Here is a 21,528-nt window from a genome sequence, read left to right as displayed (position 1 = left end):
CAGGTGGTGAGTTACGAATAAAAACTCTTTACAACTCAACTATACAATTTCAACTCTTTCTCACGGAGTTACGCTTTTGTTTTGCTGCGGTCTGTAATTGTACCGTAATCAATCCACGATTAGTTAACAGTGATACCTGATAACGAAGCAGTGTTGCAACAGAAGTGCCGACAGGAGGGCGCAGAAAGCAAACAGCAATTTCAGATTTTAATAACCTTTTTTGTCATGAATATTACGCGGTTGCATTTTTCAGATTCTCGAGTAATGAAACGATCTTGGATATTAGGTGATACTAAACCACAATGTATTACGATTGCGTACGACTGGAAGTATAACAGGATGCTAAGGCCAAGAATTCGTAAATTATATACTAACGTAAAATCGTCGTCCGCATTTTTGCTTGATTTCAGTTATGTTAAGTACCATTCAATGTAATTGGTCATGTAACACTTCATTTCAAGTGATTAAGTCGCTGGACTCCTACGCATTGTGTGGTTGTAGTCAGAGAATATGGACCGTCGTTTCTTGTCCATAGAGACAGATACAGAACTCTGTAAACATATGAAAACATGATGACAAACCTAAGAGGAAAACCTGCTGTTTTAAAAGAAAATATGTGGCTGTTCGATCTGTCGAATATGATGAGTTAGCAGTCAGGAAAGTTTCGTTTTGACAGTGACGCGAGAAGCTTCTAGTGACGTCACAAGTTTTACAGAGGCCAAGATAGAAAAGTTAATATTTAATTTTAGCAATTTCATCGCTTCATTTACACCATCGGGTTACAAAAATTTTCAAAGCGACGTTCGTTTGCGCTTCGTTCGACGCTCGCCTTTGTCATTTTTTACTCACCTTGGATATGTCGCGGTTGACGCGATTTTCGTGCTTCGGGGGGCTTTTAACCCCGATTTTCTGCGCAAAGACCCCGAAAAATCCTAAAAACGACACATCGGTATGTTTGTGCAGGTTGACTTAGACTTTTTTCGTGTCACTTCGACGTAGTTTGCCTTAAATTTAATGTAACGCACCTGGCAAGAAAGCTGCCGCGAAAGACAAACATATTCTTTCCTTATTCATAATCGAACAACAAAGTCGGCGTTAAAAGGATTTTTAAATTCACTTTTTTATGTTGACGTTCCTTGTCGGTGACTTCGCATCGTTATGTGTTTACATTGCGTCAGTTTTTGAGAAAAGAAATTCCCTTTCAGACACGACCGAGCCAGAATCTCTTACGGTCTACTAGCAATTGTTAGAAGGGTCCTTCAAGCCCCATAAGGATTAATAAGAACAAGGAACATTAATTCCTACGCAACGCCTTATTAATCCCACCTACTTGGCTTAGTCAAACCGGTCCTGACTCATACTTATGGGGCCGCAATACCAACAGGGTGAGTTGTATAAGTTACGGGCAACTTACTTTCGTTGGGTCGTGAAAAATGGGCGGTGATTTCCTCTCTGTATGAGCTCAACTTGGTGACGCTTCGATACTTTGTTTGAGCCCGATTAGGCGAATCGGCTTCAGAAGATTGTTTTTAGTGACACATTAACCATTTGTCGGACGATATCCCAGCAAATAACTGCCTCTTGTTTTGAGAGAATTTATGGCCGCATACTGCAGCTTGTGAAGTACTGGCAGGTTTAGTTGTATAGTTGGGCTAAGTTAGGAAAAGAAACATTTAAAGTAAGTTTAGAATTATCAAGGAGCCAATCAATGAACATATTAAAGTTTTAATTCCACAAAAATGATGTTGTTGATCATGAAAGAGGATTTAATGTTAGCAGATGATTTAATATAGATATGTTTAGAATTTATATAAAAGCAGTTCTGGACACACTTTCTTAGTTTGGAAAATTTTCTGCTCTGCGAAAGCTAAAGTTTAATTGCGTGACAAGCTTTTCTAGACAATATTATAAACTTGGTTATGTGTTCAATTAAAGACTGGGTAAAACCGCGCGTGGTTACGAGCAGAAATTTTATCCCCCGATTACGTCAGAAGCCCCCCTAAGCAGGGGTAATATTTCGTTATGCAACTTTGACACGCGAACTATAATTCTTCGACGATCTTCCATTTTCAAGCAAAAATTGTTCAGCTTGTTCGGTTCGGAAATGAAAACTTTGCAAGTACTTTAGAACCCAGCAGAGCGTTGAGCACATTGCTGCGAAATTGTAACGTCAAATCGTAGGACAGGTGGCAAGCGTGTTACATTGGATATCGATAACATCGCGTTGAATTATCGCCTTGAAACTGTGAGTCGTGGAAAGTTTATCCCACCCAGTTGTAAGCGTACACGTTGAAAGTGGAATGTAGGTTCTCAAAATTCTTATTTTGTACACAGTTTTGTTTAACTTTGCCAGAAACTGGATAAAAGTGACAGACGAAGAAACAGATTGAATGTCAGTGCTTTGAAGGCGCGTTCTACTTCAAGTGTCGTTAGGTGAAATAAAGCTAAACGTGAATTTGAGCAGATATTCTGTTTTTTTAGAAATACTGACCAGTCGCAGAGTGAGTTTCTGGGCTGTGTATTTAGCTGCGATGTGCGCAAGCGAATTGCGTTGAAGACTTTTACTCGCTCGATTCAAGCCGCATTTTTCGTCAAACTTAACACGGTCAGCAGGTATCCCCGGAGATTTTTAACCGTATTCCCATCTAAGGTGGAGAAATGTGTCGCGATTTTTTTGTTCACCCCGCTGTTTAATCCCTTATCGTATCACGCATTAACACGCCCGGGAAACTTTTCATTTTAATCCCGCAGAGATGATTCGAGACGCACCTGGCCCTAATCCTAACCGGGTTTAAAACAGTCGCGTTTCTTGCTCCACAAACTTCGAACAATGAACCTGGTATTATCTTATTAAAAGGATCGCAGATGTAGATGTAGATCACTCATACTGTGTATAAGTCCCTTAGTCGTCTTACTGAGGACAAACGTGTCCTGTTTGCTCGTTATAAACCGTCATAAGTTAAATCGCTTGTAAGCGCCCAGTCAAGAAAATATGGACTTGTTTTCAAATTAAGGTATTCCGATATGTCCGCGCGATATTATTTCCTTAATGGAAAATACTGTTTTGTTTTTCGTCCACGAGGAAGTATGGTTTAAGCCGCCGTATTGTCATGCCGGGGTTAATAACCTGCCCTCAGTAATAGCAATCTATGGCGTAGTGGGTGTGATTGTGTTTGCTTTCCGTAACAGACAATAGGAATTTTCATTAGATTTTCTGGACGGCTGAAACCACGTAATATTTGCCCGTCGACTAGTTCTTCGATAACGTCGAATTCTGTGGAGCATTCAACGTCGACAAACGTTGACACGGTGGCAAACACAGCTCATTTTACATCACAGTAGATTCGTCGAGTTTTTATTCCGGGTTAATTTTTAACGTGTTTGTAGACAATTATAAAACGGGTGAGCGACGCTTAGACAAAGGTTGCGATATATTTGTTTTCTCCAATGGCTATTACCACATACGTGGATATGTTTTCGAGTCGGACACCATCGTAAAAGTCTCTGATGTCTGATCTCGGTTTTGTTTTATTGCTTTTGCTTCTTGATTCCGTTTCGTTTTGACAAGAGAGCAAATATGCGCGGTTGCTAACATTTGAATGACGTCACAAGCAGTAAATCTCGCTTGACTTGTAGAAATTGCTTAAATTTACGGCCACCTTTCAGGGACCTGGCAGGTACGGTTCGACTACATTAAAACACTCTTGCCGGTCAAATAGGAGCAGTAAAATTTAGCGACGGTTCGGTTCGTGCAGACAGGAAAGCAGTCATTAAAGGAGGTATCGCCGTGCGTGATTTTTTGCTTAAAAAACAGCTTGGCAGGTTGTAGGGGTGGCGAAAACTCTACAGAGCGTGACTTGTTGAAAGCAGTCATCGGAAAACGAGTCCTCGAGTGCTGGTCTGTCCTTAGTCAAATTAAATATGTCGAATCCTGAAGTGGATGACGCGACGCAGGTGCAGGGGTGACAGTAGGGTACTCATGTTCTTATTAAAGGCTGCTGATACAACAATGGTGTAATATCAAAGTGATACAACAAAAGAACATGTTTATGAATCCGTTTTGACATATTCCGTTAGTGTATTGTTTTTCTTGAGTGTTGTGTTACCAGTTAACAAGGGGCTTTCCCGGATTGTGGTACTACGTTATAATTATATGCTTTATTTTCACAGGAAGCTTAAGAAATATATGAAATAATTTTTACTACAACATTCCGTCAATATAAATTTCTGTTTTTGGAACATCTCAAGGTCACTACAACTTCATAGCGTCTAAAAGTATGAAGGACGCCTTGTTGATAACACTGATATGCTCCTGTTGCTTCGGTAGGTGCTGAAGAGTGGTAGAAAAGCAGAAGTAGAATTACAATTGGTTGCACTGTTCTCGTTTTTGACACTATTTTGTAGTTCACGTTTTTCGTCGTCTACAGTTAAAATTTGCTCAAATTCTTTTATTTTTCACAGTGCTGACGTCATGGGCGCAAAAACCCTCCATAATAGAAGACCCTCAAGACGTCACAGTACGTAAGGGTGATGACGTCACGTTACGGTGTGTGGTTAAAAACCTCCCCTACGATGACCTCACACCGGTTCAGTGGACCAGAGGCGGCTTTGCTCTTGGATACGACCGTAACCTGTCGAGTAAGTGTGAGAATAAGCAAGTGAATTACGTTTTATAGATAAGCAACTTATACCCGGAATAAGCTCTGTAGAAGCGATTTGTTAAGCTGATGTAAAACGTTTTCGTTGAAACCAATTTGTGTCTATTAAGTTTGGTGTTTCTGTTCGTCTTTATGCGCTGCGGGCACCCAGCTATAATGTACTAATTGCCGTACTGTGGTATCAATGTAATCAAGTAATAGCCGGCAGTGCATTGCTAATAACTATTATTACTGCCTTTGTGAGAGGCGACCACCGAAAAATTTCTAAGAAATTATCACATCATTGCTTATAAACAGACAAGGGAAGGTCTAATTCGTGACTTCTTACCGTTCCGCGCAACCATCCCTATGTCCGTAATGGTAATTATTAAGGCCCGCAAAAGTCAATAAGTCAAAATATTTTTAAGGACCTTGTCTGACCACGAATCAAAAAATAAAGTTGTTTTCAGCACCTAGGGGATTGTTTCTAAGAAGTTTATAGGTCAAAATAAAGTCAAAATTTGTCAAATTATGGCTTTTGACAAAGGTTTTGTGTTTCTTGAGAGTAATTTTTGTAAAAATCCTCGTGGAAGCATTGTAAATCAGGAACTGCGACACAATTAAACCATATTAACCCATAAAAGCAGGAAATAAGTCACAATGCCCACTTGGATCAGCAGTAACTTTTATCGCAAATTGTCCATTGTTTATTCATTGTTACGTTAACGTATTTAAAGAATTCTTATAAAACACTTCCTCTTCATAAACGTGGTCTTTTAGAAGATCAAGAGTTTAGATTTTAGGAATATCCTACTGACATTCTGTAGTACAAAAATGCCTAAGCAAGCTAAATCGTCTTCAGCAACACAAGCTACCTAAATCTATCGCCAAAAAACACGACGCACTTTTTATACACCATAAAACACTTTGACTTTTCGACAAAATATTACGTTTGCGTCTGAAATCGACAAAATATTATGTTTGGGTAACTGGAGGAAGAACTGTGGCCTCGACAAATAAGCAATTTCGTTAGGTCAAAATAAAGTCAAAATTTGACAAAAATAAAGTCAAAAAAATTTTTTTTTAGGTCAAAATAAAAATGGCCCTAGTAATTATCATCAATATTCGTCTCTCAGTTTTCATTATCGTCTCGTCATTAATATCATTGGTGAAACAAAGCCACCTGATTCGCGTTCATAACCACTGGGTTCATGATTACGAGGAAGTCGTTTAAAATTTTTTTGTCTATATCAGTGGGTGATGGAGAAAGTTGTAATGGCTTCATAGTGATTGCCATGTCCCTTTAAAATCGGAATTTAAATGCAGAAATTGGCCTTAATGGAAGAAAATTATTACTTAGTATAAGTGTTATAACCGGCTATTTTTTACTATTTCATGCAGTAGAATTTATGAAACTTGGATGTTCAATCTTGATTTTTAGACTGGGAACGCTACTCCATGGTGGGAGATGTCTCAATCGGCGAATACAACTTGCACATCGTCAACGTCGATGCAAATGAAGACGAACAGATATACGAGTGCCAGGTTACTCAGCACAACCTGAGGTCGAAGAAGGCGAAACTCACAGTTCAGGGTAAATTTTACTGCTTTTTCTGACCTGGCAGCTCGAATTTGGCCTTTTGGTTAGGCCAGAGTTTGGGCTAGTCGAAATGTTTCATTTTGCTCCTAACAGTATAAGCAATATCCTAACAGTGGAATTGAGCAATATTGGTATCGTAATAGTATTGAGATTCAAGCAATGCTGGAATGGGGCGAAATGTCATCTTTCTGCAAATAACCAGTTTTAGTTGATCCATGATAAACTTCATCCGTATATTTGTTCTTCCCAGTTCCTCCTGTCGGCCCTCTGGTTGACAATTTCGACAGCGAGACCGAGAAAGTGAACGTGGTTACCGGGAAAATGAACGAGATCACCTGCAGAGCTTTGAATGGAAAGCCGGCCGCCCGGTTGGTCTGGTATAGAGGTAAGTTCCGTATTAGGTGACCATTCTACGATTTCGTAATTGTAATTAATTACGTTAATAAAGTTTAAGTGGAGACGAAGCGGATTTTAAATACAGAGTATAATCGCTAATAACACAACTACTGTAATACAGGAAGACTCATGTTTCATATATTTGTAAGAAAAAACGACTTTGACAAGTTATTTGGGACTGACCTAGTCTCTCTTTAGAACCATAATACAGTGAAACACAAAACGAACATATAATTATATATACATGGGATACATTGTAGAAAAATACAGGTTTAGCTGCGGTTGACACATTTACGAACGAGTAGACTGAAACATCCATTTCCAATTCATCTTTTCTTACAAGTAAATTGATAAAATATTCCCACGCTTACGTGACTCGTAAAATGTTGAAATTACGTAACCCTGGTTGTAAAATTATTTTTATGAATCACATTTACACGTTTGCTTTCTTTCAGATGGTCTAGTTATAGTCGATGACGTCACAACTGTCGTGAGCGAGCCGAAAGGTATGCTCTACAACACTAGCACCACCTTGCGGATAACACCGGGGCCTGATGACGTGGACGTGACGTATGCCTGCGTCATGCTGAGTGAAGCTTTGGAAGATGACGAATTTGGACGGATAATGCTGAAGTTAAACATGATAGGTGAGATTACAAAATAGCATTCACTCGTCATTCCAGTAAATCGGCTTCAGGAATTTAGCAATAAACGCCTCGTCTGGTTTTCTAGAACCTCCAAAAGTCGAAGTCAGTTTGCCAGCTGTGATTAAAGAAGGCGATTACGTGAACGCGGAATGTCGCGCTGTTGCCGACCCGCCTGTGTTGTCATACAGGTGAGCTGTTTGTGAATTTCACGTCGCTTGCATGCCAGCTAGGAGGGGGGGGGGGTTAGAATGAGTGCAGTGTTGTTTGGTGCTTGTGTGCCTCAAGTTATCACACCATATATGGGAAACGTGCAGCCTGGTGCCGGACCAGTCATCACCTTGTACATGTGCTGTAGGTGGTTTGTCAACGGTGAGGTTCAACCCGATGAGCACGGGTCAACTTTTGGCATCGGAGTCGCGGAAAGGAGTCTTCATCGATCGCTGATTGGCTGCGAGGCTCGCAACGATGGCGGGTCGTCGAAACGCGATGAAATTGTCATGGAGATTCTATGTAAGTTTTAGAAAACTTTCGCTGTGAAGTTTCCGAGCTTTTATTTGGTTTTGCCGAAATAGTTGAACCCAGTTAATTGTAACGGTTAGTTCTGATTGATGGATTAATCGGAAATTTTTGCAAAAACTCTTAAATACCTATAATTCTTTCATCAGACGCTCCGGTTTTTGTCAACGGTTCTGATGACGTCATTTCTGAAATCGGAGATGACGTCACCTTGCGGTGCGAGTGGGATTCGAACCCACAAGCTGCAGTTTACTGGGTCCGGGAACGCGATGATGTCATATTGAGTCGGGACACAACCCTGGTCTTAAACAACGTCACTCAAGACGACTCTGGCTCTTACGTCTGTCACGCAAACGCTGGCAACGTAAGTGCGACGTCACTTTGACGTCAAAACTCAGTTCATGTTGCTATCGTTTGAACGGCGGTCATGCGAAGGAATGATATTATAATGTTTCTATGTTAATCGCTGCAGGTTGGTAAAGACAAAGCGACCATGAAGTTGGTTGTCCGAGGTCCCCCTCAATTCGGAAACGCTCTGACGCAATACACCGTAATCGGTGATGACGTCAGCATCATTTGCTCGCTGAATAGCGACCCGGGAATAGAACGAGTGGTGAGTTGATGAGATTAATGATTTAGTTGGACAGAAGCACTTGCCACTGCTTTGTTGCCTCTTTCTTACGGTTCTCTTCTTTATTTCTTAGACCTGGTCGTGGACTCACAGGGACACTCCCATGACCATTGTTAACAATGAGACTAAGACCGCGATGGGTGACGTCACCAGTGATGACGAAAGCTCGGCGAAGTACCGCAGCTTGTTCACACGAGGTGAGAGTTCCGCCCGACTCGAAGTGGTCGGAGTGGACTTGGACGATCTTCACTCGTACCGATGCGCGGTGTCCAATACTTATGGAGGAAACAGCCTTGATATCGTGCTCAATGAAGGTGAGAATAGAATGCGACAAAAGAACCGAATTCGAGAAATTAAAATGCGATTTCGTTGCTGGATCGCGCATGTATCGAGTCCTACAATTTCCATTGCATTAACATAAAGTGTCGGTGCCATTGTCATCAAATTCGGTCTCAGCTTCTCAATCCCTAAATACACTTGTTGCTTTATTTCCACCCATCCAGGCACGGGCAAGAAAGACAACGTCCTTATGCTGGGCGCGATTATAGGAGGAGCGGTCGCGGGTTTGATCCTAGTCGTCGTTATTTTGGTCGCGCTTTGTTGCGTTCGATCGAGGCGACGCCAGAAGTCGACAAAGTTCGCGAAGAAGGGTCATAGAAGTAATTCGCGAATTGACCAAGATGAGAGAGTTCCCATCAATCAAACCAACATTGACGCACTCGATCCCGAGTATAACCCCAGAGCGTCTGTTTCGTCACACAGCGTCGCCCCTGCATCATCTGTTTCCGGTTCTGACGACGCAACTCCGACCCCGACTTCCGGTCACGACGACGGTTATCACACAGAAGGTGGGTGAAGGCGAATTTTACTTCAGTTTAATCAATTTTTGCCGTAAAGTAACATAAAGCGCGGAAAGGAACATTAGAACGTTTAAAATAGTTGCTGATGAAGTTTGTGGACTTTCTGTACCGATCTCTTCTGATTTGTGACGTTATTGCCTTTTATGTCGTCCCAGAAGCAAATTCGTGGAATCGCGACCGCAGGAAGCTCTCGATCGGCTCCGCATCTCCCACCAAGACCTCCTCCCTCGGAGCCAGTTACCCTGGATACGCAAGTTCGCTTCCTCCTCCGATGGAAATCATGGAGATGGATCACTCCCACTTCCCCAATAGCTCGCAGCACATACCAGCGGCCGCTTATTCCGCGATGGGCTCTAGACCCATGTCACCCAGCAACCGACACGCTTACGACCAAGGCCCCTACGATCCCACCACGTTGTCTCACCCTGTTTCGACGATCCGAAGCATTAGTGCTCTCGGTGATCGTTTGTCGCCACCTCCCGTCCGATATGTGCAGAGAAATTACTCGGATGCTGGCGCCCTCGCCACCAGCAACTACTCTGCTGTGCCCACGCCTGCAGAATATTACGCCACCAATCCGAGGCCTTACACACCGATGCAGTACGGGCCGCAAGTCTACCCCGGCGGGAATCGGACCACTCCGATCCCCGCGTCAATTAGCGGAGGCCCTCTGTTCTATCAACACCCAATGGGATCGTCTCAATCGTCGCTGGATAAATTCGAGAGAGGTTCCGCTCTAAGCGCGTCTGCCGCCGCCAACCGCGCGATGGATTATTCTGACAATGCGCCAAGAATGACCAATCTGTCGAGAATGAGTCAGTCTTCAAAGCAGTCTGATGCTCTCCGAACGATACCAGCACGGATGGCAACTCATGTATGAAACGCTATCTAGTGCGGGAATATCGTTGTACAAACAACCGCATGTTGGCGACAAAGGACCACAGATGAAGATGTTTTGCCAGGTTCTACGAATCGCAGTTGGGACGCATATGTAGGAAATCTGGAATTAAGAGGTTCGAGAAAGAAATGAAGGATTTGAGTGAAATTGCATGATTTGCAGAATCAATTCTTTTTATTATGGAAAGCATTCAGTGCCGCGCGACGTGTGCCTTAAATTGGTTGAATGAATTATGTTTTCTTTTGCTTTTCGTTGATTTTTTATACAGTTTTTTTTAATTATTTATTAAACGTTTGCAGCACGAACGTGCTCTCTCTCGGTGATTTTTGATTTTCTCTCTCGGTGAAAATTTGCTCCATTGTAGACCAAGTAAATTTGTCAAAGGAAACTGGATAAAAATGGATTTACGCGTCTAACTTACTAACTTACTTTTTCGTTCGAATTTACGAGCTATCGAGTGTTTTCACTGCTGGTTTTTGTTCATACGATTTCTTTTCAGTTTCTCAAGTTTACTGAATAAAATTCAAACAAACCAATCACAAACCTCGCACAGAGTCAGTATGCCTGCAAGTCACCCTAGGCCTTTTAATAACCGTTTTAAAATTTAATTGAAGACAAATCTATATGAGAGTTTAATAATCATACAAAATAATTAAAACTACGATGGCTAGGTGGCGCTCGGCAGCATGTACATCACCATAAAATAACTAGCAGCGGGATCAGCAGCAATTGCGAAAATCACTTATAGGTGAAAAAATCACGTTGTAAATTTCTCATAGTGAACTGAATTTATCTAGTTTACGTCATGAACGCTACATTTCACTAAGATTTCGATACAGAAAGTCGATGTTATGGCAGGAATATCTGCCCTAATAGGATTGCACAATGACCACAACGGTTCAATCATTCCCGCTTTTTCCTGACTCTTTTCTTCTGGTATTTCTGCACGACAACGTTGATCGTTGTGAATAAATTGCCGCAGGAGAGGACGAAGAACAGAAGACCGATGACGGGCACCTGCCATTCCGAGCACTCGTACTTGACAGCGATGTGGTAAAGGGTATAGGCGTTGAAAAGCTGCCACATCTGAAATAAACGACACAGTGTACCAGACTTCGTAGGCATGCGGGGAATTTGCAAATTCAGCTTCCGTTGAAGTATACACGTATGAGACGTTTTGTGATGTTAAGCCGGGCTTTGATGTGTTTGCAGAGTAAGCGGGCGTCGGATCAGAGGTCTCAAATTTTAGAGGCGATTGATCAAGGTTTTGGAAAAGGATAAGTTGAACTTTTTAAATCAAGGTTTCTAGACTTTCCCGTAAATTTAAAAACATTTACTTAAAAGGTAGTGCGTAAGTGCGTTCATTTTCTTCGCTTGATTCAAACACTAATCTAAGCTTAAATGGACAATGTTTGCGCACAGGGGTGGAATATTTCAACTCACATGGCCGAAGAATAAGAATGGAAGCAGGAAGGTGAGGCCACGCCACATCCACGACTGGAAGCCCTCTGCATAGAAAAAAGCAGTATTTTAGTTGCGATATGAGCCACAGTGAACACGTAATTCTTTGAAACACTCAATTGTGAATTGCGTTTCCATTCAAGAAATAATTATCGTTGATGAAACTGCACGGGAAGATTTCAGAATTACAATACCGAGCAAATACATTTCTTAATTGCTGTAATCGAACATAACCGTCTTGTTCGATTGTCAAACAAGGAAGCAAAAGTGCCAGTACATTGCGTACGACTTCCATGCATGCAAGCCGATCAGTTGGTTGTACCCGGAAGGCTTTCCTTACATGTAATGACGGGTGTAATAAGCATGAACGTGCTTTAATAACAGGTTGTTGAGTCGAATTTCTGTATGAGGATCGTCAGCAAGCAACCGCAAGTATGAAACCATTGCTTTTAACACGACTAAATCTAGACCTCATCAGACGCGTTTGTCGAAATTACATGCAGTCTGTCTGAATCAACAGATCCTCAATAGTAATTAAATTTGGTTGGCATTTGTTTCCCACTTTAGTAAACGAATTAATCTTTCACTTATTTAAGAAACAAAATAAGCGGCCACATTCTTACCAACAGTTATGTCCATGTCATGCCTTTCACCGAGGGCCCGTAACCTGTATAGCGAACCACTTTGGTAGTAATATTGCAGCAACTGTGGAGAAATAGCAACATAAATATCATGAAAATATACAAGAAATGTGCGTTACTCAGGCGGCTGCAGCATTGGGTGGCAAAAACGGCCAAAAAAATTATTGAATTAGCGTATTACAAGAAGTGTAAGCGTATTATAATAAATAATAAACTAAGATTGTGAAGGTTCAGTCACTTTTGAACAAAATCTGTAATCCAAAGTTTCTCTTGTTTTCATACTTTAAATACAAGGCACACATAACATATTGTACAACCACAACAACCACAATAGTTACCTGAACAAAACTTTGATAAACCGAAAACGCCATGAAGACAGGCCTGAACTCCTGGTACGCTGCATTATCAGCCCTATTATAAAATAATTCAGAAAAGTTCATTTACTTTGAAGTTTGAATGCTACATCCAAGCTAACCTAAAGGGAAGTAACAGAAGCAACTTTTTAAACAAGCCAGGATGTCTCGACGAAGAAAGTACAACTAGGGCTTACCACAAAACATTTGTTCCACTGAGCACAACTGACACGTAATGATGCAAAACCCACCAGCCCTTTATTCTGAAAGGAAGAAACAGCAGTTGGCAAACCTTTATCAACAGCTAGAGAGCTTAGCAAGGATAGCAAAGACGTAATGACATAAAAGCGGTATCAAAATGACTTCAAAAATTAACTAAGAAGTCAGGCTTGGGGTTTTTGTTATAGAATATTCTGTTCTTTTCAATGTTTTCATACTAAACTTTAAGAATATTTTTGTAATAGTACACGCTACAGCGGTGGTTCTTGAACTGGGTATGACCGAACCCCAGGGCATTAGTGAGTCAGTCCCAGGGAATCAGCACACACACACTGCATGAATGATGAATGTTTTCAAATTTGAACAAAGCGTTCAGTAAATGCATGTTTGAAACCTACACGAGTCAGTCGTTTCAACAAGTTCAAGAACCACTGGGTTACACAAACCAAAAGTTTTAGATAGACTGAATTAATAAAAACCTGAAACCATTTACCTTGAACCATTCACGATTAAAATGCTTTCTCGAACTGTTAAAGTGCAGTAATACCACAGAAGTAGAAAGGAGAACATTGCATCAAAAAAACGATGAGGAATGACAAAGTTTAATATCAGGGAATAAGCGAGCATTGTGATACTGCAGTAGAGTTTGAATTTCTCATACTCATCTTTGTAACGGAACCTTCGTGAATAATTCAAAATATAAACAATTAATAATAAATGCACAACACATTTCATATCTGAAAAGTATGTTAATTGTGTTGTTTGTTTATTTCTTTCATTTAACTTTGTAAAGAACTTACTTTGAAGCTGTGCTGTCGAAAGTCATGTTAATTTGACCAACTATAAGGCTCAGATAAAACCTAAACGTGAATTAATGTCAGCAAATATTAATGCGATAAACTCTTTAAATATCATATATATAAATATTATATACAGCTTTACCATAACCTCAATGGTCTATTGAAAAATCAAATAAGAGCATTACCCATTCTTTCGTGGCAAGAAATTACTTAGATCTTCTAAACCTTTCTTTCTTTCCTCAATTTTATTCAGAAGATCAGTTTTATCATCATTGGTCGGGGCACTAGAATTTTGACAAATGCAAATGTCAATGACAATCATTTCCAAATAAAAAGATAAAAGTATTTTACAACTAAAAATACACGGAGCCAAGATGTATCAAAGCAGAAATGAAGTCAGTGAAAGCACCATACTGGGATTGTTATCATGCAATTGTTGGCAAATTAATTTAACATCAACCGAATCTAATTGCGTAAAGCATAACTACAATATAAAGACCTTAAGCTAAGAACATTAGACTTAAAAAACATACAGGTCTATATACCATTAAAAGCATACAATATTATTTATAAAACAAGACACCAACTAATATCCGAGTATACAATAGTTTTTACGTTTTCAAAGCAGCTTTCAACAGCTTTAACTTCTTTAACTGCCTATCTGTTTGCGACTTGCAAGTGTTGCGTTGGGAATGGTAACTTTCAGCAACCTTCTTGTATTCACGATGTTGTTCCTGAAATGAATGAAATAATAGTTTTAACAACGAGATAACATCCTTTTGTGAAAAACTACTTGAAAATATCTGTTTCATATAGTGCAGTTTCACAAGTGCAGACTCAAAATTAAACCGATTGAGTTCAGTAGTTGATACTTGCTACTTTATCACTGTAAAGCCGTTAGTGTACGAAGCATTAACTTGCTCCTGGTCAGTGTTTTAGGGAATAAATCTCAATTTGGAAAAGCCACAAATAAATTGAAGCATCGGAAAATGTACAAAGACAAGCTTTGCAACTAAAGTTTGCACTGTGGGGAAGCATGGACAGGATTAATTCACAAGAAAATTTTTTTTAATCCAAGAATAAAATTTCAAGTATCACAAAGTTTACAAAAAAAAAATTATTTTTTACAACTTATTTACTACATATGTAATTTGTCATTACAAAAGCTTTTTAGGGGTTAATAACAAAAAACACAACTATATATATATATATATTATGAAACTGATGGTGAAGTCACAATTGGGTTGCAGTCACATGGGTTCCATGTTCAAGTGCATGACATTGTTGTGAACTTTACACTAGACTTCTGTGTCCAACACTGAATATTTTAAGAAGTCAAAATTCACCAATCACTGTTCTTTAGATCCATTCCTTTCTTCATAAACACACAGGAAATATTTGTGCATCAAAATGGGAATGTGCCAGGTTAAGATTGGTAGGTGCATATATGTGCTTACTTGAAACTTTTTTATGTTCATGCCAATTTATACTAAATAAACATGATAAATTCAGTGTTTGGAATACCAATTTACAAAGAATTGAGTCTCCTGTGCACAGCATCATACCATAGGCCGTGTACTATGCATACCTACATGCACAATTTCTTGTTGATAACTGCCATATTTGCTAATTGAAATTATGAGTGAAAAGAAGTAACCAGTGAAAAACCAAAGAGATACAGCCCAATAGGTCGCCAGAACATTCCTTCAGTCAAAATTGTGTTGATGCAGATGGTTGCAAACGTATTAGCAACAACAATAATACAACACAACTAAAGCAGGAAAATTTGGCAAGGTCTTGTGGCTGTTTGCGTGCACCAAATCGAGGAATCTTTTGCATATGATGGGCGTGGATAGTTTTCTGAGAGGTGTTATCGAAGCCACTTAACAGAAATCCTGAACACCGCTTAATGCCATGTCATAGGAAGTGCCCTGAATGACCTCAGAAAAATCTACGCCATCTAACACCAGTAGAAGCTGACTCCTGTACTTTTTTTAGTGAGCACTTAAAACCTGGTCAGTCATCCCAAATCAAGCAGAAAAACTTTATTAACGACAACAAAACTCAAACCAAAACTTAAAACGAAAAAACTTAACGAAACGATTATAATCAAAAAATATATACATTAAGAAAAGAAATTAAAGGGAACTGTAGTAAAGGTGTGTGCGGCACTAACCCTACCAGTTGGTTAAGTCTAAGAAAGATAAAATTATATATATACAACTTAAGCACGCACAGCAAGCCTAAGCTGTCAGTGGCAAAAATATCATCCGATTAACCCCCTGGAAGTGTGGCAGTGGCACACACGAAGTTAATCAACAAGCCTGCCAAATTTTTTATCTTCACCTCAATTTATAATAAACAAACAGGCTGGTTGCCAATTTATACCAAGTAAACAAAAATTTAAGCCTTCAGTGTAGGCTACACCAGAATTTGCGTCTTTGCGCGCACAATTTCTCATCGAAAACTGTCAGACTTTCCATTTGTGAAAATCATGCTTGCAAAGACACATTTTGTGGCAAAACAGCATTTATTTAAAATGTCGCGTGCAGTGCAGTGCACCTTCCTTTCCACTTCACGACTGATTGTAATCATTGGATGTTCTTGGGTAGGAATCATGGAAGTGTTTAAAAAATGCAACGCAAAAAATAAATTACTCACCATACATTTTTCGAAATCGTCCGATAATGCGTCCCATTCTTCCAAGCATGTCGAAAATGAAACGGTCTGCCCGATTCTTTGTGCAACTTCCATAGTTAAATTAGGCTACCATCGACAGAAATATTTGGTGTCTGCCTTAAAAACTTTTGCAGGCGTAAAACCTCAGCTAATTAGAACCTAAGGCTAAGTGTAGTCCGAAACTTCCAAACATTCGCATCGGGCCAACTATCATCAGACTTACTTGCTACTCCCATCTGTAGTTTATCTCACAATAAAAAACAAATTTTTGCTAAATTGATCTTTCATGTTGAACCTCATAGACATCTAATAATACTACAGCGGTTGAAAAATTGCAAACTTTGGGACTTGATATTTCATTACACAAAATAATAATTAACAAAAACAGAACAGAATAACAATTTAGATTAACTTTAGTTTATCAACACAAGCCTTTGAAATCTTTAGCTTGCTTTCTCAGGTTGACAATGATGTTGACTGGAATTCAAATTTGAATTTAAGAAATGAATTACACAACATAACAGCATGTTTTTCTTAATCAACAACAACGACCCAACAACAAGCAAAAAATGAACAGCAGTATAAAAATGGCAAAACACGATCAAAAACCTACATTTCTTGTGTGCGATTTCATTTTGATCATCGATTTTTTTGAGTTTGTCAGAGAGAGAGAGAGAGTTTATTTTCACAATTTAAAGTAAACTAAAAAGTACCATAATATAATTTTGACACAATTGATTGGTGTGGGGCAATGAAAAGACCTCACAATCATCGAGGTCAACTTGTGTACTAAGTCATCAATTATAAATGAAGTATATAGCCACAAGAAAAGGACCATAAACATAGACAAATGTGAATTTAAAAGTTAGTGAATGAAAGCATTGCGAGAAAACAATCACTTTCTTAAAAGTATACCATCATTGTTGCACAGAAAAAGATTTTACATAAAAGCAGACAAACAATTCTGTATAATAATTTAATTGAAAGTAAGTCAATTGACATATTTAAATGCTGCAAAGTTTCACAAGAACTGCATACAAGGGCACATTCAGTCTTTCTTGCTCTTTCGTGCAGCCAGAACAAAAGCGTTGTGTGGAGCTTCAACAAGTTTATCTAAGAAGTGACTCTCAGATAAACGTGACGCTTTTCTCACTGACCGCCATCTAGAAAATGATGTCAGAAGCATGGTAGCAACAATGACAAGATTGAAACCAAAAACTGCTAAAGAATTTCGTTCATGCTGCATGATGCAGGTCATACAGACTTGTTGAAGGGCGAGGTAACAACTGTGAAAAGGAAAAACAAATATTGGTCAAGAATTCGCAAACGTTAAAGGAAGTTTGTTTCACCTGAAGTTGTTTGTGGATTTCATTTCTAAAATAAGAAGAAATCCGAACCCCGCCATTATCGTGAAAAACACCGCTCCAAAAATCACCATAATAATGTGCTTGAGAATATAAGCTTTCACTATAAAGAAGTCATTAAAGTTTTCTGTATGACACCATTGATACAAAAGGTTCTCATTCAGCTGAAGACCAACGTCCCTTTTGAACCGAAGTTTGCTTTCGTCTTTACAAAGCTTGAAAACTAAAGAAGTAATAAAATATTTACCTTGGTTGAGTCTATACTCTACGACAGGAGTGGGCAACATACGGACCGCGGGCCGGATCCGGCCCGCGACGGGATTTTGAGCGGCTCGCAGACAGTTTCCGGTCTTACATGATAATGTGGCCGCAATCCCTGTATTGCGTCACTGAATAAGTCCAAGTTTGCCAACCTGAGAAAGATGGCCATAAATCTACTTGTTCTGTTCGGGTCTACATACATTTATGAGCAAACATTTTCGACCATGAACATTAATAAGACAAAGCTGCGTTCCAATCTATTCAGGAATCCGGCCCGCCAAGTACTTCATTTTCTCATATCAGGCCCGCCGACCGAAGAAATTGCCCGCCCCTGCTCTACGACTACGTGGATGCAATAAACAAAATTTTTTTGAAAAGCAACTTTGTAAAGATTTGTAATGTAGGCTACCTGATAATATGTAAGGTGTTTGATGCAGTCTTACAAAGTTCTCGTAACACATCATGGAAAAGAAGTGACGATCAGTGATATCACCATAAATTATTTTCTTTAGGAAACCCAGCAGCCGCGTACCAAGTGATATAAATTCATTCTGCACACATTAAATTATGAATACAATTGTAATTGCTACTAAACGTCCACAAATAATTATACAAATTGCGAAAAACTTTCATCCTGCAAAGTTTGGCCAGTGGGTCAGTGGTTTTCAATCTGTGTAAAGAGCACCATTGGAGTGGTGTGCGAAGGCATGTCGACCTCAGGGAAATGTGAAAAGAGCTTTACATCATCATATATTCGTGGCCAACAAGTCAAAAAGCCGGAATCGTCGCGATAGGATTTGACAAACACTTTTAGGAGAAACTTTCCCGACCGCTATAAATTAAATTATGCCCGGCATGGACAAGCTTGTGGAGAAAAAACAATTTGCAACGATCGCATTAACCTGTTTTTTTTATGAAAATGAATTCACGTGTATTAGTAACTATAACTCATAAATGAGCAAAATAACTTTCCCCGAAAACAAATGGTACGTAGCGACTTTAGATGGAAAATAAGCGAGACCAGAAAAAGGTTGGGGACCACTGAGTTGGAAATAGGAAATTTCCAAGTTAGGCCTACATAAAAAAACTTCACCTTGCAGTGCACTTCATTGCCGGGCTCGTGCAGGTATTCTTGTTCAACTTTATCCAAAGATACTTTTTCTTTTGAAATGTCTTCGTTCTTGTAAATGCTGTGACGATTAAAGCATGAACTGCTTTCATCATAACACTCATCTTTGTAACAAGTTTCTTCAATTTCTTCCAACTGTTTGCTGATGTCTATGAGCAGATATTGCATGAATTTGAGATGGCCACGTAAGGGCGTCTCAATACGAGAATGCCAGACCATCCATGGCAGTGTGAACGAGATTGCCTGATGAAATAAAGAAAACAGCGCAACATCCATCAAAGAAACGAAAAAAATGATTAAAATAAGTTCAAAGAGTAATCCAATCTCACCTGAAGAATCAAGAAAAACGGCAAATAACGAACAAGTATCTTTAAATTGTTTGAACTTTCTATTGAAGTTGTATTTATTAGGACATCGTCAGGCCGACAAAATTCTTTGACATCATAGTTGTTGGGAGTGTTCCAGCAGTAATAATTAGCAAAATAAATCATGTCGGTTGCGTCGCTTGAGTTACCGTAAGGCAAGCAAGAGAGATTCGGGACTATAACAATCAAGTTAGTGTTAAAAACTAATATAGCTTTTGGCTGGTTTTTATGTTGTATTTGGATAAACAGAAGCTGTTTAATACAACGAACATGTAGAATTTATGAAATTAATTTGGCGTTATTTAAACTTTGAGTTGTCCGAAGTTAGTAACTTATAAATGACATGATTACTAATGATAAATTTAGCGAAGTCATTTTAACCAGCTTTCACTGAAGATAGCACAATTAGAAGATAAATTATTTGTGTAAATAAATAGACCTACAATGCACTACGCTGTACAGTTATTTTGTATCTTTGTGTATATATTTATAATAAACTTACTCCAGAGTTCAATGGAGTACAGACTGCCTGCCAGGAGAAAACCACAATAAATTCCTATGTATTTTTGCAGCCGATCTATGCCAAACTCGGTGACGATATTTCTTTCTTCTTGGACTGAGGCTTCGTACGACATAGCAGTTGAATTGTACTGATAATAACTGTCTTCCACGGGGTTTAAATTCATAATTTTTTGTGTCGTTTTAACTTCTTTGCTCTAAAGTAGAACTTGTGACCAGCAGACTTGTGTAAACTTTTTCGGTCCAATAAAAACAAATACCTTGCACTACAAGATTTTTTTTATCCTAATGAAAGCTGGTGTGCAAGGTAGCTCGACGATCACGTTGTAATTAACTGTTGCTCCATATCGTTGTAATATTTAATAGGTAATCCCCTTTCTTTCTTAATAAATCTTACACTCAAATGGTGTAGGTTGGCCATATGTTGCTGTGTTTGATTTGCAAACAACAAGATAAAAGGATCTGATAATTTCACAAAGAATTCTTCTTTAAATCATTTAAGATTAAACAAGATTGCAATGTTTGTTTAGTTATTATATTCCATTAAACTGACCGATTGACCCACTATCGGTTTTCCATCCAGTAAAATCACACAAACCCGTAGCTTATATAGATTCTGGTTGTTTGTTTGATGGCTATGTTGGACATAATCGTTGCTGGAAGGTCGCTTTACGAACAAAACAAAACGAGAGAAAAATCAATAGATCCGAATGCAGTATGTCTCCGAAAAAAATCGATTTGACAACAGATCTATTTCTTTTAAATTTTTCTTGTTTTATAAACTTCAGTACGAGGCGTAAAAAATGAATTTGGTCGAAAACCGTCCTCAAATTTTATAACGTCGTCAGTGAATGATTTTATTGGGAAAACTATTTGAACTGCAAATAAGTAACTGAATAAGTTACCAGGGAACCCTTGATCAGCTTTAACTGTAAATAAGTCACCAGGGTACCGGTAACTAGAGTTTCAAGCCGATACCGTTGGTAACATAGATGAAGCCAACAGATTATTTTCTTAACTACATTCAGTATGTAGTGTTATATGTCTATGGAGTTGTGTGTATGGTTTATTTGGGTACAAACACTACACAATGTACATCCTATACTTAAAATTTGCTATATTGAATATGCAGCTACTAGTTCAGCATTCCTTGGCACAAAACTCCATCCCAAAGACTCTTCATTCGAATATTGTTTTTTTTTTCATAAAAAATCTCGCTCAAGTAAATTGAGCAGCGGAATTTAAATAAGCATCGTAGTTTAAACGGTGAATCAGAAAAACAGAATTTCCAGTTTGGATCATGTATATAGCTAAGAAGCCTATTCACAAAAAATGTTTCGAGAAAATGACGTTTTATTAAAAAACTTCTCCTCTTAACCCCACCCTGTGCTATAACTACAATGTCAATGACCGTTAGATGGTGATGACCATATCAATATAATACCACAGCATCAATGACTATTGGCGTGAATTGCTTCTGTCTTGTGTCGACCGAGAGTGTCAGTCAGTTTTAATCCCACGGTTTGGCTCAGTCTGTCCCGTGTTTGTTTGT

The 21,528-nt window shown here is 39.1% G+C and overlaps 3 protein-coding genes across 5 annotated transcripts; 1 reads left to right on the top strand and 2 right to left on the bottom strand.

Moving 5' to 3' along the window:
• The first annotated feature begins 4,153 nt into the window (after positions 1-4,153).
• Positions 4,154-10,681, top strand: LOC143446035 (irregular chiasm C-roughest protein-like). 2 transcript variants are annotated; one of them, XM_076945483.1, is made up of 12 exons: positions 4,154-4,323; positions 4,462-4,638; positions 6,079-6,231; positions 6,488-6,622; positions 7,089-7,280; positions 7,366-7,468; positions 7,636-7,790; positions 7,946-8,160; positions 8,269-8,409; positions 8,501-8,741; positions 8,931-9,275; positions 9,446-10,681. In XM_076945483.1, exons 1-12 carry the CDS (start codon positions 4,278-4,280, stop codon positions 10,165-10,167), a joined length of 2,625 nt encoding a protein of 874 aa, XP_076801598.1. In that variant the 5' UTR covers positions 4,154-4,277; the 3' UTR covers positions 10,168-10,681. The 2 variants fall into 2 exon arrangements, with proteins under 2 accessions (XP_076801598.1, XP_076801597.1); XM_076945482.1 differs by having other exon boundaries at positions 9,443-10,681.
• Positions 10,682-10,804: 123 nt separating this feature from the next.
• On the bottom strand, positions 10,805-16,587 carry LOC143446037 (transmembrane protein 120A-like). The gene is made up of 10 exons (XM_076945484.1): positions 16,321-16,587; positions 14,275-14,393; positions 13,845-13,943; positions 13,660-13,719; positions 13,353-13,538; positions 12,838-12,903; positions 12,626-12,698; positions 12,270-12,351; positions 11,629-11,693; positions 10,805-11,271 (listed from the first exon to the last, which is right to left on the bottom strand). The coding sequence occupies exons 1-10, from the start codon at positions 16,411-16,413 to the stop codon at positions 11,089-11,091; spliced, it is 1,026 nt and encodes a 341-aa protein (XP_076801599.1). The 5' UTR covers positions 16,414-16,587; the 3' UTR covers positions 10,805-11,088.
• Positions 16,588-16,662: 75 nt separating this feature from the next.
• On the bottom strand, positions 16,663-20,291 carry LOC143446254 (uncharacterized). Of its 2 annotated transcripts, XM_076945810.1 has the most exons (6): positions 19,960-20,291; positions 19,422-19,633; positions 19,057-19,335; positions 18,373-18,514; positions 17,688-17,925; positions 16,663-17,624 (listed from the first exon to the last, which is right to left on the bottom strand). In XM_076945810.1, the coding sequence occupies exons 1-6, from the start codon at positions 20,141-20,143 to the stop codon at positions 17,387-17,389; spliced, it is 1,293 nt and encodes a 430-aa protein (XP_076801925.1). In that variant the 5' UTR covers positions 20,144-20,291; the 3' UTR covers positions 16,663-17,386. The 2 variants fall into 2 exon arrangements, with proteins under 2 accessions (XP_076801925.1, XP_076801926.1); XM_076945811.1 differs by lacking the exons at positions 16,663-17,624; positions 17,688-17,925 and adding an exon at positions 18,012-18,115.
• Positions 20,292-21,528: the final 1,237 nt, after the last annotated feature.

Source organism: Clavelina lepadiformis, chromosome 2 (assembly GCF_947623445.1).
Source record: "Clavelina lepadiformis chromosome 2, kaClaLepa1.1, whole genome shotgun sequence".
Taxonomy (NCBI): Eukaryota; Metazoa; Chordata; class Ascidiacea; order Aplousobranchia; family Clavelinidae; genus Clavelina; species Clavelina lepadiformis.
The sequence above is the reverse complement of the archived record's forward strand: the minus strand, read 5'-3'. Positions and strand labels throughout refer to the sequence as shown.